Source organism: Papio anubis, chromosome 1, assembly GCF_008728515.1.
Source record: "Papio anubis isolate 15944 chromosome 1, Panubis1.0, whole genome shotgun sequence".
In the NCBI taxonomy this organism is placed as follows: Eukaryota; Metazoa; Chordata; class Mammalia; order Primates; family Cercopithecidae; genus Papio; species Papio anubis.
The window spans coordinates 45,832,210-45,859,306 of record NC_044976.1 but is presented as its reverse complement, the minus strand read 5'-3'; the positions used below and the strand labels follow the sequence as shown (position 1 = coordinate 45,859,306).

Here is a 27,097-nt window from a genome sequence, read left to right as displayed (position 1 = left end):
GACAGAGGAATGAGGACAGTGGCAACAAGAGGGCAAGAGATCTCCAGGGAAAGATCATCATTCATTCAGATGTTTAATTCAACATTATTTAATGAGCACCTATTATGTGTCAGGTACTGTTTAAGACCTGGTTATGATCAGGGAATTCAGGCTACTTTACCCAGATTAAAACTATGGCAAATGTGACTTGATTCATCTTCCTTCCACACACATTTATGTGAGCCTCTTTCATGCACCCATGAAATAATGGGTGCATCAAAGAAGGATCATTTTCAATGGAATCTGGTGACAAGAATGAGGTGGAGATGGAAAAGTGTTGTCTGTGGAGCAGGTCTCCATCTGGGGATCCCACAGCCTGCTGGGAAGGCTGTTCTGGGTAACCTCTCTGCATAGGGTAGTACATGGGGTGTGGAGGAGCCAGAGAGGGGAGAGGTGTACTTGGCTCTAGGAGCCACTCAGCACAGATCAGAGCCCAGACATCTGTGTGCCACTTGAACTAGACTTACTAGACTTGAAATATCTCTGTCCTCCTCTCTCCTTTTCAAGACATCGTGATGCCGTCTGTGTTTGCCAACAAAGCTAGTCACAGTCTCCCACCTGGATTCTTTTTTTTTTTTTTTTTTTTTTTTGAGGTGGAATCTCACTCTGTCACCCAGGCTGGAGTGCAGTGGCATGGTCTCGGCTCACTGCAACCTCCGCCTCCCGGGTTCAAGCGATTCTCCCGCCTCGGCCTCCCGAGTAGCTAGGACTACAGGAGCGTGCCACCACACCCGGCTAATTTTTGTATTTTTAGTAGAGATGGGGTTTCACTATGTTGGCCAGGCTGGCCTCAAACTCCTGACCTTGTGATCCACCCACCTTGGCCTCCCAAAGTGCTGGGATTACAGGCATGAGCCACCATGCCCGGCCTATCCAGATCTTTAAAACACTGAATGGGACCGAGCGCAGTGGCTCACACCTGTAATCTCAGCACTTTGAGAGGCCAAGGCAGGTGGATTACCTGAGGTCAGGAGTTCGAGACCAGCCCGGCCAACATGGCAAAACCCCGTCTCTACTAAAAATACAAAAATTAGCCAGGTGTGGTGACACGCACCTGTGACCTCAGCTACTCAGGAGACTGAGGCATGAGAATCGCTTGAACCTGGAAGATGAAGGTTGCAGTGAGCTGAGATCATGCCACTGCACTCCCACCTGGGCGACAGAGCAAGACTCTGTCTCAGAAAAAAAAAAAAAAAAGAAACACTGAATGGAACAGAAGACTCAAGGAGACTACATGGCAGTCAATGCTGCGCAGTCATCAAACCCCATTTCCCTTTCCTCCTGCACATACAGCAAGACTTCATTTCCCACTCTCCCTTACAGTTAGGTGGAGCCAAACGACTGGTTCTGGCCAAGGAATGTGGTCAGAAGTGACACTTGCCACCTGCAGACCTGGCCCTCTAAAAAGGTGATCTCCCTCTCCGCTGAGCATGGTGGATCATGCCTGTAATCCCAGCACTTTCGGAAAGTGAGACAGGATGACCACTTGAGTCCAGGAGTTCAAGACCAGCCTGGGAAGCGTGATGAGACCCCCTCCCCCATCTCTACAAAAAATTTTAAAAATAAAAAATTATTTAAAATAAACTAAAAAGATCTCCCCCTAAAATCCTCTATACTCTCTTTCTCCCTCTTTGGTTGAGTTTAGAAGACCCAATGGAGGATGTTAAGGGCCTAGAACTGGGTCCACAGCCTCCAAGGGCTCAATGGATAGAATTTGTTGAGTTGGGCTAGGCACAGTGGCTCATGCCTATAATCCTAGCACTTTAGGAGGCCAAGGCAGGCAGATCACTTGAGGTTAGGAGTTCGAGACCAGCCTGGGCAACATGGCAAAACTGCACCTCCACTAAAAAATACAAAATCAGCTGGGCATGGTGGCACATGTCTGTAGTCCCAGCTACTTGAAAGGTGGAGGTGGAAGGATGGCTTGAGCCTGGGAGGCAGAGGTTCCAGTGAACTGAGATCATATGACTGCACTGCAGCCTGGGCGACAGCCAAACCCTGTCAAAAAAAAAAGAGGCTGGGTACAGTGGTTCACAGCTGTAATCCCAGCACTTTGGGAGGCCAAGGCTAATGGATATATTGAGCCCAAGAGTTTTGAGACCAGCCTGGGCAACAGGGTGAAACCCTGTCTCTACAAAAAATACAAAAATTAGCTGGGCATGGTGGCACACACCTATAGTCTGGAGGTGGGAGGATCATTTGAGCCTGGGAGATGGAGGTTGCGGTGAGCTGAGATCGTGCCACTGCACTCCAGCCTGGGCAACAGAGTGAGACCCTGTCTCACAAGTAAAACAAAATAAAATTAAAATTAAAATTAACTTCCTTTAACAGTTTAAAAATTGAATAAAAAAAGAAGAATTTGTTGAGTGGGCCAGGCATGGTTACTCACACCTCTAATCCCAGCAATTCATGAGGCTGGGGCAGGAGGATCACTGAGGCCAGGAGTTAGAGGCTGCAGAGAGCCATAATCACTCCACTGCACCCCAGCCTGGGCAACAAAATGAGACCACAGCACAAAAATAATAATAATAATAATAATTTTAAAATAATAGGAGAAGAAGAGGAAGAATTTAATGGATGGAAACTCCATAAATTTGGATTGGAAAAAGCTTTATCTACATATCCAAATGTCTAAACTCAAATTCTGCATTTTATTCAATTATAAAGGGAGGCAACAACCCACAGTAATATTCCCCACCCCTGTAATTTTGCCAGCCATAGAAATCGCAGGTATTGGCCAGGCACAGTGGCTCATGCCTGTAATCCCAACAGTTTGGGAGGCCAAGGCAGGTGGATCACTTGAGCTCAGGAGTTTGAGATCAGCCTGGGTAACATAGCAAGACCTTATCTCTACAAAAAAATTTAAAACTCAGCCAGGCATGGTGGAACATTCCTATAGTCTCAGCTTCTCTGGAGGCTGATGGAGGAGGATCACTAGAGTCCGGGGGGTCAAGGCTGCAGTGAGCCATGATCATGCCACTGCATACCAGCCTGGGCAACAGAGCAAGCTGAGACACAGTCTCAAAAAAAAAAGAAAAAAGAAACTGCAGGTATTTTTTATATAGCATGTTAAGTTGTTGCAGAAATATCAAAAGGTCATTTATGCTGAACACACTTTGAAATTGCACTGTTAATCCCATTGCTATATTTTATTTAACTTGCTATATTATTATTATATCACAAGTTTATTCAATTGTTTTATCACAAATATTTTTATGTCACAATTTTTTTTTTCTTTTTTGAGACAGAGTTTCACTCTTGTTGTCTAGGCTGGAGTGCAATGGTGCAGTCTCAGCTCACTGAAACCTCCACCTCCTGGGTTCAAGCCATTCTCCTGTTTCAGCCTCCCAAATAGCTGGAATCACAGGTGCATGCCACCATAGTTGGCTAATTTTTATATTTTTAGTAGAGATGGGGTTTGTCATATTGGTCAGGCTGGCCTCGAACTCCTGACCTCCGGCGATCTGCCCACCTCGGCCTCCCAAAGTACTGGGATTACAGGCATGAGCCACACCTGGCCATCACAAAATTTTTAAATGATTTTGATAATTTAATCTCAATATAATTGACTTATTTCATAGTCCTGTAAATCTGATTTCATGCATTAAAAAATCTTTATTTTTAGGTATACATAAGCTGATCATTAATCTACCTAAGGGGGTCCATTGTACAAAAAAAAAAAAAAAGTAAGAGCGCTTCCCCTCGAGAATGATGGAACCCCTAGATGGAAGTCCACTTGGTCTCTGAATGACTATGTAGAACGAAGCTTCCCCCTATCTCACCACCACCACCAGTGATCCAATATTTGGACTATGAGAAGTGAAAAATAACCTTTATTTATTCAACAGCTGAGAACTTGAGGACCATTTATAATGTAGAGGGATTCTATTATGTGACTACAGGAAGAGTACAGGGAAGACCTCTCAGCTTAAATTAACTTTGAACTCACTCAGCTCTCCCAAATGCCCTCACTCATAAAGGATGAAATGCCCTAGATGTCTTCCCCTCACACCCAACCTTTTATAGTCCAAATTCTCCCCAATTTCAAGGCCCAATTCAAATGCCACTTCCTCCAGGAAGTCTCCTATGCCTGCTCTCCACTCACAAAATGTATCGCCCCTGACTTGAAGCACCAAGACCTATTAACTTCAGACTATGAGCTTTCCTGGGGGAGAAATAAATTCCCTTCCTGTCCCCAAACCTACACCCCACACCCACAATGGGCCTCTTCCAGGGATACCCAGCCATAGTAGGATCAGTAAATGTTGCATGGGAGGTAAGAGGGTAGTCAGAAAATGGTTTCATTCAGCTCTATCCCCCAACAGCCAGGCCCGGGTCCCCACAGATCGTGTGTGTTTAAGGAGAATGGATGATACATGCGGGGCTGAGGAAGTACTAGTGCTTTCCCACATTAGTACTAGTGCTGTCCCTCAATCTCCCTTCTCTAGAACTACCTCCACCCGGGCTGGATTTTCAACCAATGTATATCATCCTCTAAGTCTTTGTAGTTTGGGTAGCCAGACAAGGCTAGAAGTCATGAAGGGGTTAAAAGAAAGATGGGTCCTCTCCAACCCTGGAGAATGATACCTCCTCAGGGGTCCCCGGCAGAGTGAGCCTCTTTGTCCCACACCCTCGAAAGCCACTCCCTCTGCTCAACCCCTCCCTTCTTCTCCCACCTCTGCCTCCATCTCCAACAAGCACTTGGAGCCTCTGTCCTTGGGCTGGGAGCACTCATCTTCTCCGTGCAGCTCTAGAGAGCTGGGGCCTGCTCCCTGGACAGCTGCTGCACCATGGAAGTGTAGGGATGGTGGTGAGACAGCTCCCTAGCCCCCTCCCTCAAGGTATGACTCCCCCAGTCCAAGCTCCTTTTGTCTTGAGAACAGAGGTGCCCCGAACTTGAGTACAGTTCTCCCTTTGGGTTATCTTGCAACACTGGGGCTCAGGGGCCCCCAGCCGCTGCTGTCCTGGACACTGTTCCCCCACTCCCCCTTCCCCACCACACCAGGCACCAGAGATCATTATTGCTCTATGAAGGGACATATTTCTGAATCACATTAACTCCACTTGTCTTTGGGCAATGCAACACATTTTTGGAGCCCTTCTACACATGCAGTTGATTCATTCTTTCATGTTCCAGGCCTTGTGCTGTGTACTGGAAAAGATGAGGGAGGGGGAACAGCAAGCAGAAAATAATACATCACAGTAAGTTCTTTAAAAGTATGAAGAGTCTTAGGATTGGGAGGCTGATGTGGGAGGACTACTTGAGCCCAGGTGTTCGAAACCAGCTTGGGCAACATAAGGAGACCCCCACCTCTACGAATAAAAAATTAACCATGCATAGTGGCTAGCCTGTAGTCCTGGCTACTCAGGAGGTTGAGATGGGAGGATTGCTTGAGCCTGAGAATCGAGCCATAATCATGCCACTGCACCCTAGCCTGGGTGACACAGCAAGATCCGGTCTCCAAAAAAGAAGGAAAAAAAAAGTCTGCGGGAGGGGCAGATGCTAGTGAAGGCTTGGTGGGAGGCAACCCTGAGTAGGGAGTGAACCAGGTAGAAAGTGGAAAAAGGAACAATCAGATAATCAGCCCATGAACCACAGAATCACTCTGGCTGTTGGGCTCATTGAAAAGTATGCTCCTAGAATTATTCTTTTCATCAACAACTATTTATTGTGCCAGACAGCATACTGGATAGAGATCTCAGTGTGACTGTGGCGTTCAGTGAAAAAGAAAGAGAGGGAGAGAGAGAGAGATCTCAGAACTGAAGCGGTCTCATATCCCAAAGCCAGCCTGACTTCCACACCCTGGTCTTGAGGGGTAGACTGCTTCTTCCAAATCCAAGGACCTGGGGAGAGGAAGCTGCTCTGGGTGCTGGAATGAAGGGTGAATCCCTCCTGGTGATATTGGAGGAGGGCTGCTCAAATGGGAATCTGGGATGGATAATGACACACTGGGAGGGGCTCCTGGCTCCCTATAGCTGCCCTGACCAGCAAGCCCAGTGGTCAGAGGTCTGTTCACTGAAATCAGAGTCAAACAGGATCGAGTATGGGGTGACAAGTTCTCCCCACAACGGGCTCCAGAGCTGGGGAGGAATCCCCACCCCATAACATCCTTCAGCTATTCTCTCTCAAGGCCATCAGCATTCTTCCCTCTGCACCCATATTACGCTTTAATTCCACATGCATTTTTCTCTCCTCCACTAGATTGTCACCATCTTGAGGATAGGAACTACATTGGTTTTGTTCACCACTGTCTCCCCAGCGTAGAGGAGAGGACCAGGCACAACGTGAGTAATAAAAGAATGGTGAAGTGAATTGAGACTGACAAGGACATTCCAGCAGATGAGGGCAGTCTGGTGATAAGCTCATTTCATTTTACAGAGAGGGAGAGTAGGCCCGGGAGGACGGAGTGGTGCAAAAAGAAAGCCGCCTATGTATGTGGAGAGGGTGTGGGTGTGGCAAGGCGGGGCTCTGGGGTCAGGAGCACAGACACAGAAAAGCACTCACAGTCCTGGCCCCCAAGATGCTGCAGCCTCCATAAAATCAGTTCCCTCGCCACAACTCAGCCACCTCCTCCTTGAGATTGTGAACTCCTCCTCCCAGAGGTGCAGGGTGTGCCCAGCCATTGCAGCCTTCTCTCCAACCAGGTGTCCCAGAACTGCCCCCAAAGGGCTAGGGGGAGAGAAATAAAGCAGCTACCAGTTTGGAGGTGGAATAGGGCATCCCTGCTGCGGTGCAAGAGCTACAGGGACCGTAACAAGGACTACAAGCCTTAGCACCTAATCTGTGCAGGGTAAGCCTTAAGAGGGAGCGCACAAAGCCAATCCTGGTAGCGCAAGCACATCCCGGTTAGCATAGGATCTGCCTCTGTCAGTTTAAGGTCATCTCTGTTAGCACAGGGTCAGACCCACTCAAAGCAGGGTCACCCCCGATGGTATCGGGTCATCCCTTTTTAGCGCTGGGTCGTCCCGCATAGGAGCAAGATCGTCCTAGTTTGCAGAGTCAGCCTCTAACGGAAGGTCAGCGCCGAGCGGGGCGGGGTGGCCCGGTGAGCAGAGCGTAGGGTAGTCTCTGCCAGCCAGGGTGAATCCTGGTCAGCAGAGGGCAAGCTCCCGGTACTTTGGGGCCAGCGGCGCCCCCAAGTGGCTGGGCCCGGCCTGCGCTCAGGATCCGGTGCCAGGGAGGCTTTCAGGAATCTCCGTCCGGAGCCCTCCACCCTGGCTCCGCTCTCTCGAACTGGGAGCCTCGCCGACTCAGTCCCGGGCCTCGCTCTTCAGAAATTGCTTCTGCTTCTGAATATTCTTTGCACGCATGTTTGAGACTCTTTCAGGTCACAGGATGCAATTTGGGTGTGCGATTGCATCTGAGACCCAGAATCCAAGATGTAGGCAGAGAGGAGAACTTCAACCGGAAAACCGGAGCCCCAGCTCCAGGGTAAGCGGCAACAGAGCCCGCCCCTCCCCATTCCCCCTCGCGTCTCCATCCTCAGACACTCACTCGGCGGACTTGCCTCTGAAAGCTCTGGACCCGGCCCCCAGGGCCCCCAGGCTTCGAGTACTTCCAGCTACAACCCCACAAAAGCAAGTTCTGAGGTTTGGCCTGGGCGGGGACTTTTAGGGAGGGAGCCAAGCCACAGCCCCCTCCCCACTCAGGCTTTGAGAACATTCTGACCCCCTCCCCCACAAAGGCAGGTTCCAGCCCTCCAGCTCCTGTGGGGTGCCCCGCCTCTCCCCACTCCCCAGCACTCATCCGGGCAAGGCTTCCGGGAAAGAAGGCTGGGTGGCTCAGGGTGAACAGAGACAGGAGTAAAAGAGAGCTGGATTAGACGCTCCCTTTTCCATTTTGTGCCACCCTATCTCAGCGCCACGGGAGACACAATGGGATGGGCTGAGCTCTGCCAGCTTCAGGCAGCGACTCACCTTCACCCTCATCCACATTCCCCCTTCTCCCCAAAGGAGGTATATTTATGCAAAACCGGCGACCAAGGCATACACAGAGATTTGGCCACCTCTCCATGGCCCTGCCAGGGAAGGAAAAAGCCCTGGGTCCCACGTGGAAGCCTCTTAGATCCAGAAAGAAAACCAAGCTCCCACAGGCAGCTATGGTAGAAGTCCTGAGGCTGCTCCTGAGATGTCTCCAAAGTTCAGCACTGTCCCATCCAGCACCCTTGCTGCAGGGGGAGAGCTGAGGGAGGGGCATGAGCTGTTCAGCAGACTAAAGAGAGGAGCTGGGAAGCAGCCACTGACCCCAGACCCAGGAGGTAAGTCCAGGCTAACTTTCCCCAGCTCCATTTCTGACACAGAGAAATGGAGGCCCAGTGTGGGTAGGGGGAGTAGTTGCCCAAGGCCACAGAGAGTCAGCATCCAGGCCGGAATCAGGAATCTTCTCACCTCCTCCCCTTCTCTACTCCCAATATTAGATAAGTATCTTCAGGGTAGGTGGTAAGGTAAAGATCCAGGAGGACTGAAAAGAGACACCAAAAAGCTCTGGTAGCTTCCAGAGGTAAGTGTAGTTCAGAATTCCTAATGCTACACTTGGACGTACACATACACACACCCCAAAGCCCTGAGGCTTGGTCAGCATATCTGACCCAGGAAGGAATGGCTCCAACCAAAGCTGCCTGGGACCCGAGTGGCCCAGATTTTCTTTGTTTATTCTTCACTTTACAAAAGGCCTAGAGTCAGGTGGGGTGAGGGAAGCAAGGCTTGGAGCACTCCAGTGGGCCAACTGACAGATTCTCCAACAGACTCGTGGAAGCAAAAGAGGCAGAGAAGCCACCACATTGGAAGACCTGAAAAATAGAGACATTTACTGGCAAACTCTGACCATTCCCCTACCCCTTCCTCTCCTCCAAGGGGGTCACTGGCACTGGACTTTCTGCTCTGCCTGGGGCCAGGAGGATAATTCGGCCACCTCTCCCAGCCCAGGAACCCTGGGGAAAGTGGAGCGCCAGACGCTCTTGCTAGCCTACACTTCTCCCTAAAGCCACCAGCACCTCTCTCACCTAAAGGTGATCTATTCCATGCCTGATTTATCTGGATAATTGTCTGCTATCCTGCACCTTGATCTTGACTTTACTCCCATCCTGCCTTTAGGAAGGAAGGGGCATTCAGCAGCACTGACAGCCCAGGTGACATTTGAGATTTCCCTAGAGACAAGAGGAGATGCTAGGTTTTGAGTTTTCTCAAAATAGCTATACCTTAATGAAAACAAAACTGCGGCAAGATAGGAGAAAAAAGTTCTAGTGTTCTATAGCACTGTAGGGTAGATATAATTAACAATAATTTATTATATATCTTCAAAAACCTGGAAGAGGATTTCTAATGTTCACGACAAAAAGAAATGATGTTTGAGGTGAGAGTTATGCTAATTACCTTTATTTGATCATTACATATTGTATGCATGTATCAAATATCATTCTGTATCCCACAAATATGGGATTTACATACAATTAAATTGTATGTAATTTACATACAATTACATGCATCAACTAAAAATAAAAGGAAAAGATCTGGACCAGTGTCTATTGTCTATGTTATTTGTCTATGTTAATTGTCTATGTTAATTTTATATGTTAGTGCATAGATGCTGCAGGGTCCAACTTTATATCCAGGATCCTGCTGAGCAACTCTGGGTAAATGCCACTGCTCACCCCCTCTAGTCCAGTTTCCCATACAATGTTAGCCTTGGAGACCCTGCAAGCTCTGGCATTTAAGGCTCGACAGCCTGCACCTGCCTCCTTGATGTAGGCTAGTTTTCTGGCAATGGAAGGGAAGACTCCACAGTCACCTAGGACCAGTAGCCAGCACACTCTGTGTGGTCTAGAGGAGAGGGGGCTAGCAGCACCAGGCCAGAGAACAGGTCTAGGGCCACACAAAGAAGCCTCTCAGCTACTCTGGAACAACCTGGATCCTGACCCCCAGGCAGGCTGCAGGGGCTGGACATAGCGGGAAAGGTAAGAGGTAAGAACCATGGGAGGAGGACTGACTGCTCCACTGCTGCCCTCACTGCACTCCATTAGCACCTTCACTTTGTGCTCCACGTTCCCATCCTTGTCTGCAGTAGGGAAGGAAGCTGGAAGAAGGACAGGTCCTAATCTTTGCTAAGGAACAGAGGAAGAGGCTGGGAACTCAGGCAGGGACCCATTCCTAACCCTTCCACTCCAATCCTCTTCACTCACATTTCTCCAGCCTCTGCCCAAGACAGTCAGGGAGACTCACTGCACTCACAGACTCACACTGATACATCACAAGTATACCTTAGCACACACATAGTCATTCATCAATATCTACCCCTAAGCACATTCTCCTGCACACACTGATGCATATCCATACCCTCTCACACACAAGCATAAACACAATCACAGATCCCAAACACCCAGAAGGCACACATCGATGGGCTGTGATACCTGGAGCAGTTATGACAAAGTGAAAAGCTACAAACTTAACCCTTAAAACACCAAAGTTCTTCTTCTTTTTTTTTTTTTAACTTCAAATATGGTGATAATTCATCGTTATATCTTTCTTTGGTTTCTCAACTACCAAGTTAGATTGCTTGTAATGATGCCAGGCAGAAATTCACTGCTTGCACCTCCAGGACAATGCCCAGCACACAGTAGGTGCTCAGTAAATATTTAAGGAAGGAAAGAAGGAGCCAGACAGGAAAAAGATCCCCAGAGTTGGGGGAAAATTAACTCGCCTGTGTTTCAGCATTACCAGGTAACCCCTCAAGCAGGAAAACTGTTCTTGGTCACACACTGAGCCCTGACGCTGGCCTTACACATTTTAGATGGTCAGCAGATGGACCAAGGTGGGGGGTGCTCAGATCAGGGGCCGGAGAGGCCCTATGGCTCATCGGAACCGGAGCCCACTTCGTAGTTTGTCTGCCCTCGCATTGCAAGACCCATGGGCTTGCAAACAGACACAAGGAACGATCCTCAGTCCTTGCTCGATCCTCAATCTGAGATCCTCCTGCCTGCCTTCGGACTCTACAAACCATAGCTGGCTGGGGCGGCCGGGACCTAGTGAACTGGGGCCAAAACCAGCCTTAGGATACATATTCTCATACCGTTCGGTTCAGGGCCCATCTTCCCAGCTGCACAAACTATCTGCTGTGTGAGGTTCCACTCCAAAGTGGAAAGTGGAGCCGTGCTGTCCTCAAAACCCCCAAGCTCCTGCCCTCTGGGTCCGAGGCTAATTCACGCAGTAGCCTCACTAGTTGCCCTCTTTGTCTATGGTGACTGTTGAGGAGGTAAGACCTATCTCAAAAAGATTTACAGGCAACTCAAAGTTGAGACCGGAACCCAAAAGGCCCAGAAGAGGCGTCAGGGAAGGAAGGCGTGGGCAGGGGTGGGGGTAGGGGGGTGGACTTCCCACACTCAACCCGAACCCAGCACATTTGCATCTGAATGGGATGGGGCATCCAAGCCCAGGAGTCCGAACTGCATAGACACCTGCTGGGGGAGGAGGGCGCGAATCGCGGATCCTCTCTAAGCACCGGTGAGTTAATGTGAACAATAAAGTCCATTCCTGTACCCCCGGCGCTTCTCCCACCCTCCGCCACCACACACACCCCGGCAGTGTCTACACAGATAACTCGAAATGCACTTTTCAGGTCTGCAGTGATTTTTAGGAATACAAGGGACGGATGTGAATTTTTTGTTCCCCCAGTGATTCCCCCTTTCCAGAACTAAGATCCATGCAACCGCAATTCCAAAGATCCTTCTGCCTGCGTAGACAGAAATGCCCCAGAGGTGGGAGCAGCCTGAGGCAACTTTCCAACACCTGGAGAACCGAGAACAGATCTCTAAGGCCCGGGCTTCCCGTGGTGAAACGCGCGGAACCTCTGTAGCTGCATCTGAGCGCATCCTTCCCAGCCTAGCGCACTTGCGGGGTCTGAAGAAAACCCCCCGGAAGCCGCATATCTCTTAAATAACCGAGCAGGGAGTGGAGTGGCAGTAAAGCCTGGGACTCTGTTACCCTCTTGACGACGAAATTTCGGCGAGGAGGCTGGTGTGCCAGGAGGAAGGCACCGGGCAGAGACCTCCGCTGCGGGAGAAATGCAAAGTCGCGGACAGCGAGCGACTTCCGCTCGGAGTCCGCGTGGAGCGAAAAGACAGCGCTCCGCAGGGACCCAGGACTCGAGGCTGAGAGCGGAGGGAGCGCCAGAAACAACCCACAAGGTGACGGTGGGGAGTCCAGCTCCGGGGCGCTGCGGAGGAAACCGCCTTCCTTCCCCCGCAGTCCGAAGCCTCCAGGCCTCCGGAGCGGCCGCAGCCTCCAGCCGCAGCTCTCGCTCCGCTACGGAAGGAGGCGGTGCCCGCTCCGCCCAGCGCCGAGCCGCGCCGCGCCCACTAGCCCGCGGAAAAATACGTTCCCGAAACCAGAGCTGGAAACCTCTGTCCTGTCTGCAGGTTCTCTGTTGGTATGTGTCTGCGCCGACCTTAAAGAGCAGAGTAATTCCGCTCCAAAAAATCCAATCAACATTTGTTTTGCTCACAAACGCTTTAGGAGGATGAGTTATCCTGCCCGACCACTGCCCATCTTTAGTTTTCTTTCAACGTTTCTCCAGAGCGCCAAACCTCAGTGCGCCAGCCACAGAGACAAATGTGGGCTGGATGTCATCGTCCCGGTTGGCCCTCCTGAACGCCTCCCCAGGCCCCAGCCTAGACCACCTTTTGAGGCATGTATCGGAATTAAGTTAGGCGCAAACCCAAACTCGCCCCGCTTTTCTTTGGCTTGATGCATAGGATTCTAAATAAACTCCGAATTCGGTTCGTAAAGACTCTAGGCGAGGTGCCTCCTCCCAACTTCCCCTAAGCACGAAACCTTACGAGGCACGCTCCACACTCAAAATCTTTTCTCCCTTTCTCTTGCGGGGTCCCTCGTTTAAACAGCGTCGGCGCCTTTATTCGCCTGACCCTGTGCGCAGGAAAACCCTCCTGGTCGGTCATTGTCTGGTCCGCGACTGCCCCCGCCCCCGCCCCAATCAGTGTCACAAAACGCCCCTTTCAACAGATTCCAAACCCTCTTCACCCGGGCTCACCGAGCCTTCAACTTCATTAAGTGCGCGCTGCGGCGGCGCTGGAGGAGGCGAAGTTTAAATAAACCGGAGCGGAGAGGGAGGAGGGGTGGGCCTGGGGAGGGTTGCTAGTTGAAGGGGGGGAGAAAGAAGTGTTTTTGAAAAAGGGAAAAAAGTCATCAGGGAAAAAGCGCTTTGTAACCACGAAGACGCGCCCGCTGTGGCGAGAACAAATTGGATATGGAGGGGAAGTGTCCGCCCCCACCTCAACTCCGGCTCCTGGGTGGTCCGAGGAGCCCCAGGAGAAAGAAAGAAAGATGGGGAGGAATAAGCGGTGAAAAGAATTAACCGCTTTAATTGGGCTGCAAAAGAGAAGTGCGGAGAGGCTTACCGATGTGCTTCGATCACCCAAACCAAATACCCTTCAATAAAATAAAATGTCTGCTCTTAGCGGCGGCTGAAAAACGTATGTCGAAGTTTCAGAATCAAGGCTGTTCCTCACAGCCCTGGAAAGTAAATCTATAAGATGAGGGAAATTCGCCCGGAAAGACCCCCTCCCCTTCCTTGTGGCCTCGGGCCTCCCGGCGCTGGATGAAAAGGAATGAAATTGAACGAAATTGAACGAAATGAAGTGAAATTGACCAGTGAAATTCGCCAATTTTCTTTCCCTTTAAACTGCCAGCTCTCAGCAGCACTCTGAACCCCAGGCCGATTTTCTACCTTCTTTTTTTTTCTCACCTTCGAGAGATGAAGGTATGCCCTGAATATTTTCTTATTATTGTCACTGATTGTTGGGGCCTGCAGGGCAGCAGAACCTCAGTTGCCTCCACCCAAGCACAGAGGCAACCTACAGGAGCCCCTCCAGATGGGATAGCCTGTTTCTCCTCCCAGGATGCCTAAGTGAGCCTCCTTAAACTGAACACCCACCCTATGCACCCATAGGTTGGGAGAGAGTCACCCATTAGGCCCTTCCAGTCAGGAGGAATTAAAAAACATACAGGAGGGTTCTACCATACAAATCCTGAACTCCCTCATCCTTTGCCTTGAAGTCCAGATCCCAAATGGGCTCTTCCCAGCTCCTAACAGGTTCCCCAGAAAGACAACCTAAAGGAGCCCCAAACTCTAAATACCCTCCCTTCTTCTCTGCCATAAGCACCTGGAGTCTTGGGAGCTCCCGCAGCAATTCCCTTTCTGGGTATTTTTCGAGGCCAGTTGGGCATCAGTGGCTTCTGACTCCCAGTCCTCAGACCACAATCTTCTCTGGCTCAGGTCTACCCTTCTTGGCCCACTGAGAAAGTGGCGTTTGAGTCATGGGTCTGGGGCTCCAAGATCCCTAGAAGCCCCTATAAGGGTGCATCTCACTCTTGTTCCCCAGTCCTCTTTTTCCTATCTTTTCCTGATACGGCTCCTCCAATACAGAGACACCAAGCAACATGCTCAGATAAATTCTCACACACACACACACACACACACACACACACAAAAGGGTCTGCTGCTTCTCCTATAAATAGCAGTTGTGGAATTATCTAACTATCCACCATCAGACATAATTCTGGCTGACTTAATTTTCTCCTCTAAAGAGGAAAAACCAATTAATAAATATTTTACATAAAGCTCCAATCTAATATCTGGGAGTGACATATTCATGGTGAGGTCACATAGCTACAAAGTGCTTTACTGAGAGCGCGCGCACACACACACACACACACACACACACACGCTCACTTGTGTGCGTGCATGTTCCTTCAGTCACAGTCACCCTTCCTCAAGTGAAAATAAACGAAATTAAACTCGGAGAAATTTAAGTAAATGAAGCAACCAGCCAGAGACCATCATCCCAGTATCAGCAGCTGTTTCTCCCTTTATACTATCCAATCTAACCTTACTTCGCCTGGACCATTTGATAAATGGTGGGAAGGTGGCCCACTCCATTTGACCTCCCTCCACTTCCACAGTCTCTCAACAAGGAGAGGGTTGCCTTGCCTCTGGCAGAGGGACTGCGTCTACTATATGCACCTTGAGCCTCATCTCTTCTCCACTGGTGAAGGCGATGAGAGACTTGGGAATCCCAAACAACCCTTCCCCAGCTCTGGTGTGTTCTTCCCACCCTAATCCTGATTTTGACACCCTTTCTACAGTGGTCTCAGTCCTCCACCTCCTCCTTCTTTTCTACTATTGCCAGCTGCAGGGATCCTAGCTGAAGAGGCCTGTGTGGCTCACCCCTCTCAAGTTCCCTGCATCTGGGTCTCTGACCCTGTCTTCTTCCTTCTCTGTCTGTCACTTCATCTCCCAACCCTTGCCCTCAACATGTGTCTGTTTTCTGTGAAGGCTACATTGCCTCTTCTTGCACCTCTGTTTCTCCTCTCCTATTAATCTCACTGGAATATACAGAGAAAAGAGCTAAGCAGTCATCTCTGCTTCACCAAAAGATCATCTCTCACTCAACACAAGTCTGGCCACTGGGAGTCCTGGGCACAAGCAGAGAAATGGGAGGCTCAATGGGTTTATGGAAGACTCCAACAAGACCAATGGATTTGCACTCAGGCAGTAGCTTCCAGCTATGAGTCTGGCTCAAGGGATGAGAAGTTTTACCTTGAGTGTAACCCCACTGACTCATTCATCTCACAGTGAATGAGCAGCTCATGGTGCCCCTCTAACCCTCTCTGGAGGCTGGAGGAAAGAAAGGTTTCACAGTCCTCAGTCCAAGCCTTTTACTCTGTTACTGTGTTGGGGGGTGGGGGGGGGAGAGGGGATTCCAGACAAGGCCCTAAAGCGGCCAGGGAGAAACCTCTCCTCTCAGAGACAGAAAGACAGGACTGAGAATCACAAACATCACAAAGACATGTTCACCGACATACATAGAAATAAAAATGCAGATATTCTGAAATACAGTTCACACACACACACACACACACACACACACGACAAAAAAGCAAGCAGCTGTGCCGACCCAGACAAACACAAAAACGAATCAAAAGTTCCATAAAAGCCCTTCACTCAGAAATAGAGGCATACGGAGTACACATCACCAGACATGTTCACCTTAAATTGTACTTAGTGGGTAGAGTGTTCATGAACCCTTAGCACCCAGATCTGCCCGAGCTGTGCCAACATCCAAACTAGAAGGACATGAGAATCCTCAGGTGCACTGGAAACACAACCTCAGGCAAAACTCCAGCCAAAAACCTTCTTAAGACTAGAACGAAAATGAAAGTGCGGGAGAGGCCACAGGCTTCCCAGAGATTCGGCCTCATTAGCAGCTGAAGGCCAAGACTAAAGTGCCCCTTGCATCCTCTAAGCTCAAACCCTTCTCTGCCTGCGTGGGCTGCACAGGGGCCTTTCCTCACTCCCCCTCTGCTGGGGAGCTAAGCTTTTCTGGGAGAGCCCCATTAGGGGCCAGGGAGAGTGCAGGCAAGCAGACAGAGCTGGTGACTGCTGAAGTTCACATACATTTATTCAATTGACACCAATGGGGAATAGGGGGTAGACAGATTTTTCTTTTCTTCCACACAGACCATCAGACGATTTCACAGAGTTTCCCCACAGTGGAGAAGTTTAAATCAATGCACACCCAGTGGACAGAGAACGCCGAGCAGCCCGCTGTACAGATATTTACATAAAATTACAGGACCCCCTGCCACAGGGTGTGCCCTTGCCCACTCCAACCCCACCTCTCCAGTCCCTGGCCCAGACCCTTCTCTTCCACCCAATCTCATTGCCTTTAGCCACAATAAATATCACAGGGCCTGGGACAGGGTGGAACACTGACAGGGTTGCTGGTCGGGGATGGCTGGACCCAGCCAGTCAAGGGAAAGGAAAAAAATTCCTTTAAAAGCACCCAAACACAAAAGAGAAAGGATTTTCCTCAGTGGAGTGGGATCCAGGGTTTCTGCTGGGAATATAAAGACCCCCGCTTCACCTCTTCGTTCCGCTCCGCCTGCGTAGACACTGGTTTAGGCTTCAGAGGAAACGAACTTCCTTGGAGAACAGCAAAAAAAAAAAAAAAAAAAAGTTGAATTTTTCTTTTAAGCACAAAGCAGATAATAGATGTCTTTAAATTATAATATTGGACAAGCCGGGTCTCAACGTTGGGGAAGAAGTGAGAGGGGAAACGCAGAAAGGGAGACCCTCTGTTGGTGTTTCTGGCGGGATCCGTGGAGCCTGGTCAGGCATCTCTCCGGGAATGTGTTCGCCGAGAGGCGCAGAGGCAGGGGAAAAACGAAGCCCCCACCCCCCTGCTTTTATTTCTCAAACTGTAAAGGATCTTGGCCTGCGACTTCTTCGCGTAGCCCCGGGCCTGTCGCCCTGAACGATAGAGCCCGCTTGGTCCCAACTATCTGCGAGATTCTGTGCGTGGAGACTGAAGTGCCGAGTCACGCGTGCCGGCCCAAGGTCTGGAGACTTCATAAATAGACTCCCTGAGTTCCGCTGGGACCGCAGAAGCTCCCGGGAGAGGCTGAGGAGTGCGGACCTAACCGGCCCTGGGCCTGCTGCGGTCAGAAGTGGCAGCCACTAAGGCCGGCGACTTTGCTGGCAAACGGGGACCCTGAGGACAGCAGCGCGTCCCCGGGATGCGAGAGGCGAATGTGGCCCGCTACCGGAGCCAGGGCCGGAGCAGTCAGCATGGCCAAGACCTGGGCTTGGCCCCCAGGACCCGCGGCTGCCGCGAATGGCGGTCCCGGCGAGCCCTCGCCGGCGCCCGGGGGTGCTGCCCCGCCGCCACCGTGGCCCATGATGTGGTCTATAGAGAAGGAAGGCCTTTGCCCTGTTCCGGCGCCCCCGCCGCCTGCACCACCGCCCGCGTCCGTCTTGAGACCCTGGCGCAGAAGTGCGGTGGACAGACCCGCCGCGGTGCCGGCTGCGGGAGGGCTCAGGGACGCCGGGTAGAAGGCTTTGGCGCAGCCCAGCTCGGCGCCCAGGAAGGCGGGCAGGCCTGCGGGGCCCGGGCCCGAGCCTGAGGCGGGCGCAGGAGCTGGGGCAGATGCCGCGCCCGCGAACACCGAGGCCGTCGGAGGTCCGGGTGGAGGCGCGGCGGCGCGGCCTGGGGGAACCGACAGCTGGCAAGGAGCGGCGGCGGCTGCCGCGGCGAAGGCGAAAGCGTGCGGATGCGGGTGCGGGTGCGGGTGCGTGGCCGGCCCCGGCGGGGGTGCGCCGTAGGCCGGGAGAGCCAGCCCGTAGCCGTAGCCGTAGGCGCCGTAGGCAGCGAAGCCGGGCAGGAAAGAGCCGGGGTCCCCCGCCGCCGCGGCCCCGCCACGCAGCAGCAGCTCCGGGTGAGGGTGCGGGTGTGGGTGCGGCGGCGGAAGGGGCTGCCGCTTGAAGCGCTTGCGGCGCCGCAGGAAGCTGCCGTTGTCGAACATGTCGGCCGACTCCGGGTCCAGCGTCCAGTAGTTGCCCTTTCCCGGGTTGCCCGGCTCGCGGGGGATCTTGACGAAGCAGTCGTTGAGCGAGAGGTTGTGGCGGATGCTGTTCTGCCAGGCGGGGAACTTCTCCCGGTAGTAGGGGAAGCGGCCGCTGATGAACTCGCAGATCTCGCTCAGCGTCAGCCGCTTCTTGGGGCTCTGCAGGATGGCCATGGTGATGAGCGCGATGTACGAGTAGGGCGGCTTCACCAAAGGGCTCCGCGTCGCCGCGCCCCCCGACGGCGGTCCCGGCCCGGGCCCCGCTGCGCCGCGGGCCGCCGCTGCGCCTGGCCCCGGGCTCTCTGCTGCGGCCGCCGCCCCCCGGGGCGCCAGAGCTCGGGGCTCGCCGTCCGAGCAGCCACCCGACTCTTCCTCGTCCTCGGCTACGTCTGCCTCGGCTTCCTCCGGGGGAGGCTCGTGGCCGTGGGGGAGCGCGTCCCGGGGGGCGCGGGGCCCGGAGCGGGCTGGGAGCTCCCCCCCTCCGCTGCCGCCGCCCACCACGTCTATGTCTGCGTCGGCCTCGGACAGCGCGGCCGGGGAGCTCTCGGAGGACATGATCTCGCAGCAGCAGCTGCCCAGGGTCATGGTGCCGCTGCCGCCGCCGCCGCCACTCTCCGGCTCCGCTCCGGCAGCGGCTCCGGCTCGGCCGCGCTGCCTCTGGGGCGAGTGCGTTTTGCGCGCGGGCGGGGAGGGGGCGGGGGACTGAGGCAGGCAGGGAGGGGTGTCCCCCGGCTCCGCAGCGCCCCCTGGCGGCCCAGCTCGGCCGCGCTCACCTTCCAGGGCGCGCCCAGTTGGCGGCCCCCGCCACTACCCCAGGAGCCGGAGCTGGGACCCGCCGCAGGGGCGGAAGGAGCTGAGGCCTTTCCTTACCTGGGCGGGCCTCAGCTCCTAGTCCCCTCGGGGTTGCAGTGGTTGGGGGTGGGGGACTGTCCCTCCCGCCTAGCGGCTGCCTAAGGCGGAAGAGCCGCGGGCCAGGGCGGAGCTCCCTGGGCGGGGTGGGGCGAGGCGGCAGGGGCGGGCGTAGCGCCTCCGCTGAGGGGCCCGGCGGGAACAAACCGCCGCCGCGGCGGGAGCTGGGCTGGAGTGGCCGGAGGTGGGCCCTTGTCTTCGCCGCTGCTCCTGCACCCTGCGCTCCGTGGAGTCGCCGCCTTCAGAACGCTCAGTCCCTGGATGTTAAGGCTCACTCGGGCGCCAGCCGCAGCCAGGGAAGTGGCAGCAGTCCCCACCCGTCCTCTTCCCAAGGCGGCGCCCGGGCCACTGGGGCCGTAGCGCAGTGGGAGCGCGAGCTTGAGACGCCGGGACCCACGCTGCCCCAGCGCGGCCCGCGGCGCCCACCCGAGCTCGCAGGACTTCCGGCCCGAGAGGAGACGCATTCGAGTGATCACCAGGAGCAAACTTGGCGCCCGCAGCCTTGGGCCTGGGAGGTGAGATTGCGGCGGGGCGCCCTCTCCTCCCTCCGCGGCCGAGCCCGCCACCCCTCTCCGCGTGGGGAGGCCGGGCAGAGCGGCGGCAGCTGTGGCCGCGTTCCTGGGGCGCGGGCCGGTCTGCCGCTCCGAGTTTGCCTGTCCTCCAACCCTCTCGGTCTCGGCATCCGTTTGTCTCGGTCTCTGTGACTGTCTCACTCTCCATGAGTCTCTGTGGAAACGGCATTTGCCTGGGTGTGTCTGTTCACGGGTCTGGGAATCCGCTTAATTTCTCCCTCTCCTCTCCCTGGCCCCAGTTGCCCTGAGGACTGGACACCTCCTACCTTCCTGGCTCCCAGGGTTCTGGGCCCCACCGACAGGCGGCAGGACCCCCTCCGCCCCCCGCCCGACACCCGGTCAGTGAACCCTAACCTCGACCAAGTGTTGCCTTCATCTCAAAAGTCTTGTGCAAGTAAGGTTGGCCCTGTGCCTTGTTTCTCACCAGCCAGGTTCCTGCCCATCCTATTAGACCTCTTTCTCCCCTGGCCTCCCTCCAGGACCCAGAAACAAGCAGCTTCAACACAGAGTGGGCCCATTTCAACCTCTGGGGCACGGAAGGGAGAGATGGGCGCTGGACGTGAGCAAGAACTGAGCGGATGCCTGGGCTGCTGCCCCGACAGCGCCGCACAGTGGTCAAAGCTCGGGCGTGCGAGGTCGGAATCCCAGCTGCCTCTGCTGTCGCAAGGCTGTGTGACCCTCATTAGATGACTTCCCCGCTTCGGAGCCTCAGTTTCTGGGTCTGCATGGTAGTTAAGAGCAGCGACCTAAGTCAGGCTCCTGGGGTTCCAATCCTGGCTTCACTACTTACCCGCTCTGTCACCTTGGGCAAGTTTCTTTGCGCTTTGTTTCTGCCTTTGTAAAAAGGAGGCTAGTAACACCTACCTCAGAACTGATGTATAAGTGTAGCCATATTCTAGGCCATTTAGGAAAGGGTACTGAGAACACTTCGCAGTTTCATCTAACAGCAGCCTCCAATCTACGGGATAGCCTGGTGTTAATCCAACTCTCCCATTCCACAGATGGAGCTACACAGATCCAGGATAGGGAGAAAAAACTCACCCAGGCTCCTGCAAAGAGATAGAACAGGTTGTATTGCAACCCTTTTCACAGAATCTTCAAAATAGAGTTCTTCATCCCCCCCCCCCCCCGCCCCCAGCTAAGGGCAGAAAACAATGGAAGGTAGGTGTGTGACTACTTATGTCCTTTGAGAGCAAGTCGCCTGGGCCCCCTCTGGGACTTCTGACCAAGGCGATCCACTTAATGTGCTGTTCCAGCATAAACTGTCCTTGGAAAAAAGAGAAATCCCGTCCTCAAACCATGGACAGCAAATTGGACAGGGACTTGTAGCCCTGGAATTGGAATTTCCTGGGTGACATACTATCTGGGGGAAAAAGGTCTTGGAGAGAAGCTTCTTGCATGAGTCCAAGTAAACTCACATACCTAGGGTTGCTAGATTTAGCAGATTTATTTTATCTGGCAACCCTACACATACCTCAAGCTCGCTCTTGACTACATGGATATCTGTCTCACACTCCCAGAACCCCACACCATGGACCACACACCAACTCCAAGCCAGCTCAGCTCTGCTACTATCTAAATAAGTGAAGAGAAAAACAGTGTTGGCGTCATCCTACTCCATTTCACCTTCTGAATGTCTTTTTTCTTTCTTTCTTTCTTTTTTCTTTTTTCTTTTTTTTTTTTTTGCTGAGAAAGAGTTTCGCTCTTGTTGCCCAGGCTGGAGTGCAATGGTGTGATCTCAGCAGCTCACCGCAACCTCTGCATCCCAGGTTCAGGCGATTCTCCTGCCTCAGCCTCAGGAATAGCTGGGATTACAGGCATGCACCACCACGCCCGGCTAATTTTGTGTTTTTAGTAGAGACGAAATTTCTCCATGTTGGTCAGGCTAGTCTCAAACTCCCTACCTCAGGTGATCCACCCGCCTTGGCCTCACAAAGTGCTGGGACTACAGGCGTGAGCCACCCCGCCCGACCTGAATGTCCTCATTTCTAAAACGGCAAATGGGAACCAGCAGCTTCCTTCCTTGCCAACACTGCCCTGTCTACCCAGGCTCCAGTCAGGGTAAGACTAGCCAGGGCATTTGCTGCCCAAATTTCCTGCTTCAGACAAGAAGTTCTACCAAGCAACTGCAGCAGCCAGCCCTTGCTTCTGCCTGGCCTTGCTGCACATTCACTGCTACTGAGACCTGCACTGGGGAAGGGGAGTACAGAATCCCCAGCCTCTGCTCTGCAGGGTTGGGGAGGGAGAATCCAGACCCTTCACGTACATACTTTTTACAGGAGCTGAAACTGAGGTCCAGGAGATCATGTTACTTGTCAGGCTTTTGAGGGGCCCTAAGCTGAGGTGGACCTACATGTCTGGGTTCCCAGCCCAGAACCCCTCTGTCCAAATAGCTATTTCCCTAACCGAGCTCTGCTCTGTATAGAGGGATTTCTAGTAGTCTCTCGTCCCTTCCAAGGTTCTGGGCCAGTTTGTTTTCAACAGTGTCAGGAGTAAGCGCACTGTGGTCTGGGAGAAAGGCGACCGCGGGATTCAGAATTTATTTCGTTTTCTTTGCTTCTCCCGTGACCCCTGCTTCTTCCGCCTGCGGGCTCAGCCTGTTCGGCGTCTTGCAGCAGTGCCTGCGAACCCGCGTGAGTCCGTCGCTCCCTCCGCGAAAACCTCGACCCTTTTCCGGAAGCCTTGGGCTCCAGCACCCATTCCTGCTGCAGCCGCCAAAGAGCGGAAAGCCCCAGACTCTGCGGGTCTGGGTTACAGCGTCTCTGGTCGTGCCCGGCCTGCTTCTGCATCTGTTCCACGGCCCGGCCATCTCCCTCGTGCAGCCCAGAACAATTGGGAGGAAGCGTTGGCGGGCTGCGGGGGATGGCTGTTGGGTTTTTCCACTAGTATTGAGTGGTTTTTGCGAAGAATACGTTGCTGTCAGTGGCGTCCGGGTCGCCTCTCCCTCTCTTCCTTTTGGTCCCCATAAATGAGCTGTTCTCGGCTCTGGGAAAGAAAAGCCTTCCAGCGATTATACGGATCTAATTAAGACAATCAGGAAACTGCTGGAGAGCGGCACTGGCTTAAAGCGGAGTTTGTCCCGAGGCACAGCGGAACGATTGCACGCGGCCCTTTTCAGTGGTTCGAGCTCGGCCAGCGCCGCTGCAAACGGAAGCCTGAGCTGGGCTTGGGGAACTACGCTCGCAGACTTATCTAATTTTATTCACAAAACTGGCCACCCTCGGGGAAAGCGGCAAAGCCCGCGTGAGCCTCCTCCTTCCCACTCCGGACCTAGCTGCAGCTCCAAAGCAAGACAGCTGTCTAGCCTCAGCCGGTATCTCTCCCGGCCCCTTTCTCCACCCGGATCTTTGGCTGCTCAGGAGCGATCAGCTTCCTTAGCCCAGGTGGGAGGCGGGAGACTCCAGATCCTGCGACTTGCCGGGGCAGACCTCAGACATGTTATCCATGCACAGAAATGACTGGGGCTCCAGTGTGTGCACCTTCAACTCTGAAGCCCAGCTGCCCACTTCAGGTGCTGGATCAGAGGCAGGTGCCTCCGCCGTAACCCCCACACGTCTGCTGGGCAAAGTTCGAAAGTATGAATTTCCATCTTCTCTTTCCACTACTCCTGGCCACTGTCCCCTCCCAGCCCCATCTCCCCCCGCCCCCAACCCTGGACTATGTGGCAGGGGGCTCGCTTAAGCACTCTGCACTCGAGTACTGCGAGTACTGCGCGTGGAGACCAAGGCGAGCTGCGGAGCCTGTCGGCTGTTGTTTGTGGGAAGAGGGTTGCGACCTCAGGAGAGAGCAAAAATAGCGTCACTTAAAACCCGCCGGTCCCGAAGATCCACAGAGTTCACGGAGTGGTAGGGAAGGCTCCACGCTCTTGAGAGCAGAGGCGGCCAGGGGCAGTGGGGGATGCTTCCAGGTATGTGGAAGGGAGAACCTCATGTCTAAGTGTGCTCTTGTGGGTTCCTCGGCCCCATGGGCCAAGCCTCTCTTTCTCTGTCCTCGTGTCTGTCCTCTGGACAACAGTGGCTCTGTATGGCGGATTGCGACCCTGAGTGACGGGCGCCCGTCTTGCATCCTGTGTCCTGTGTCCTTCCCTCCAGACCTCACACTTGGTGTCCGTAGAGTGGACCCAGGACTGCCTGGAAGCCTCATCATCTAGGCCCACGACTTCCCCCCAGAGTCTGAAGCCTTGCGACCTGGTCAGGGACGACAAACCTGCTGGGGTCAGCAGCGAGACCTTAATGGGGAATAAGGATGTGCGACCGTGCGCCTGGGCTGAGTGTCTGTGACTGTAGCATGGAAAAGGAGGAGTTCATGCAGGGATCGCACTGAGGGACAGCCAAGAATACTCCAGCGGCAGCCTCCCTCCTACCAATTACACACTGCCTGCTGGCACAGTGGCACCTCGGGAACCGGATGCCCTTCCGGGCCCTGAATTGGGGCAGCGCAGGAGGGAGGGTGCAGAGCCATAGCTACCTACGTGTACCACAGACGTGCACATGCGCTCGCCTTCGCGTGTAACCCTTCTGAGTCCCAGACAGGGTGACTGGCGAGGCCGTAAGTACCCTCGTGGGGGCGGAAATATTGTCAGGTCTCTGTGTCCTCTGGGCGGATGCAGAGCCGCGTAAGCCTCATAGAAGCAGAGCCAGGGGAACAGTGGGAGCTCTGGCCTCGCGGTGCGGACGCTAGTGATGGATTCCTGGGGAACAGCGACCTCTGGAGGAGTCTCTCATCCACACAGAGAGTCAGGAACTAGAGGACAAGTTTTGAGACAAAGCACCCTTTCCTCACCCTACTCCCATTCCACCTGCTTAGAAAAGTTATCCAGAGACTTACAACCTCCGGACTTCACTCTTTCCTTATGTTTGCTTTTTTTTCCAACCTGACCCACGCTTCAAATCCCTGCTCCAGTCCTGCCTCTTCCAGAAAGAAGCCTTCTGGACAGCCCAGTTCCTCTTCCCCTCTTCCTGCTCTGAGCTCATTCTCAGGCCACACTGCATAGCTGACCTGCTTCCTGCCTGCTCTTCTCCAAAAAGACCGTGAATCCACACCATCCACGCCTTGTGTTGCATGCTGGGCATGCCATTCCCTGCCCCACTCCACCCCACCCCCCAGTGAATAAAGACTGAAGTTATTCATTCCAAAATTGGACTGTAGATTTTTCAAAGTTAATTTCGCCAATGGGGAAATTGAGACCCAGAGAGAGGGATGACTTGCCCAAAATCACACAGCAAACTGGTAGCAGAGGAGGAAATCAAACCCTTTCCCAGGCCAGGGTCCTCTTCATCTCACCTGGATGGGGAGCAGGTAATTTGGGGGAGAACTCACTTTGGTGGGTGAGACCTGAATTGGAGCAAGGAAATGCAGGAGGAAACGTGGAGAGTGGTCATTGCTCCAGGATGAGGCAGGCAGGGCAATGCTATGCTGAGAGGCCAGACCCTTCTTTCCCCCATCCTCAGCCCAGATCAAGCTACCTGGAAGGGTTCCACTTTTCAGGGGTTGGCTGCATTTCTTACATCAGCAAGTGGGCAGGGCTGAGGTCTGGGAACAGACTCAACTCTGGCAAATACCACCCTCCCCCATCCACCACCACCACCCAAGGGAAGGAGGAGCTGAGAAACTTCTCCTGCTCATACACTCAGAGGGCACTGCTGTGACCCCAGATCAACAGGAGGCCTTCTGGTGCTTGCAATTATGGAGTTAGTGGAAAAGGTGGAAGCGTGATTTGCATGAGGCTCCAGTGATAACCTGCTCAGCAGCCTGAGGCCTGCCCAGGGCTGCATCACTTTCTGTGTATAGGTTCCTTGTCTGCACAGGATACCTGGCAGCCTGGCCCCTACCTGCTTGTCCAGCCTTACCTCCAACTCCTGTACTCTACTTACACCTGATTTGCTCTTTCTTCCCTCTTCACCTCTGCAAGTGGCTCACTCTAGCCAGGCTCACTTCTCCTAATCCTTCCTGGTTAATTTCACACATCAAGTTTGTGAGGTGCTTTCCCTGACAACACTCCTGCGCTCACATGACTCCCACCTCTGTGCTCCCAAAGCTCTTAGCTCCATCTGGTTTCGTTATTTGTTTTTCAGTCTGTAGATTTTATTATAGACCAGGGGTCCTCCACCTTTTTGGCACCAGGGACTGGTTTCATGGAAGACAATTTTTCCATGGATCAAGGTGGTGGTGGGGTGATAATTTTGGAATGAAACTGTTCCACCTCATATCATCAGACTATCATAAGGACCACACAACAGGCCGGCACAATGGCTCACGCCTTGTAATCCCAGCGCTTTGGGAGGCTGAGGTGGGTGGATCATTTGAGGTCAGGAGTTTGAGACCAATCTGGCCAACATGGTGAAACTCCGCCTCTACTAAAAATACAAAAATTAGCCGGGCATAGTGGTGGGTGCCTTTAGTCCCAGCTACTCGGGAAGCTGAGGCAGGAGAATTCCTTGAAACCAGGAGGCAGAGGTTGCAGTGAGCTGAGATCGCACCACTGCACTCCAGCCTGGGCAACAGAGTAAGACTCCAGTCTCAAAAAATAAATAAATAAATAAAAAATAAGGAGCACGCAACCTAGATCCCTCACATGCGCAGTTCACAATAGGGTTTGTGCTCCTATGAGAATCTAATGTGGCCACTGACCTGACAGGAGGCGGAGCTCAGGTGGTAATACTTGCTTACCTGCAGCTGACCTCCTGCTGTGTGGCTGGGTTCTTAACAGGTCACCGGTTAGGTACCAGTTAATGGCCCGGGGGTTTGGGATCCCTGCTTTAGACTGTGAGCTCCTTGAGAACAGGGCTCATTTTGTGTTCCTCTTTATCTTTCCTCCTCTGCAAAATGGGGATAATAATTGTACCTACCTCATTGGATTGCTGTAAGGATTAAATGAGATGATGCTCATGTAAAGCACTTAGCCTACTGCCTGAAACTTTGAAAGAGCTCATTAGAGGCTGGGCATGGTGGCTTATGCCTGTAATCCCAGCACTTTGGGAGGCTGAGGCGGGTGGATCACCTGAGGTCAGGAGTTGGAAACCAGGATGATGAAACCCCATCTCTATTAAAAATACAAAAGTTAGGCCAGGCACGGTGACTCACACCTGTAATCCCAGCACTTTGGGAGGCCGAGGCGGGTGGATCATGAGGTCAGGAGATCGAGACCATCCTGGCCAACA

The 27,097-nt window shown here is 53.3% G+C and overlaps 1 protein-coding gene across 1 annotated transcript; it reads right to left on the bottom strand.

The window, feature by feature from the left end:
- Positions 1-16,493: 16,493 nt before the first annotated feature.
- On the bottom strand, positions 16,494-21,413 carry FOXD2 (forkhead box D2). The gene has a single exon (XM_021941360.2). It carries the CDS (start codon positions 19,039-19,041, stop codon positions 17,554-17,556), a length of 1,488 nt encoding a protein of 495 aa, XP_021797052.2. The 5' UTR covers positions 19,042-21,413; the 3' UTR covers positions 16,494-17,553.
- Between the last annotated feature and the right edge of the window lie 5,684 nt (positions 21,414-27,097).

Coding starts and splice junctions, on each gene's coding strand:
- FOXD2 (XM_021941360.2), bottom strand. CDS start 19,041: ATGACCCTGGGCAGCTGCTGCTGCGAGATCATGTCCTCCGAGAGCTCC.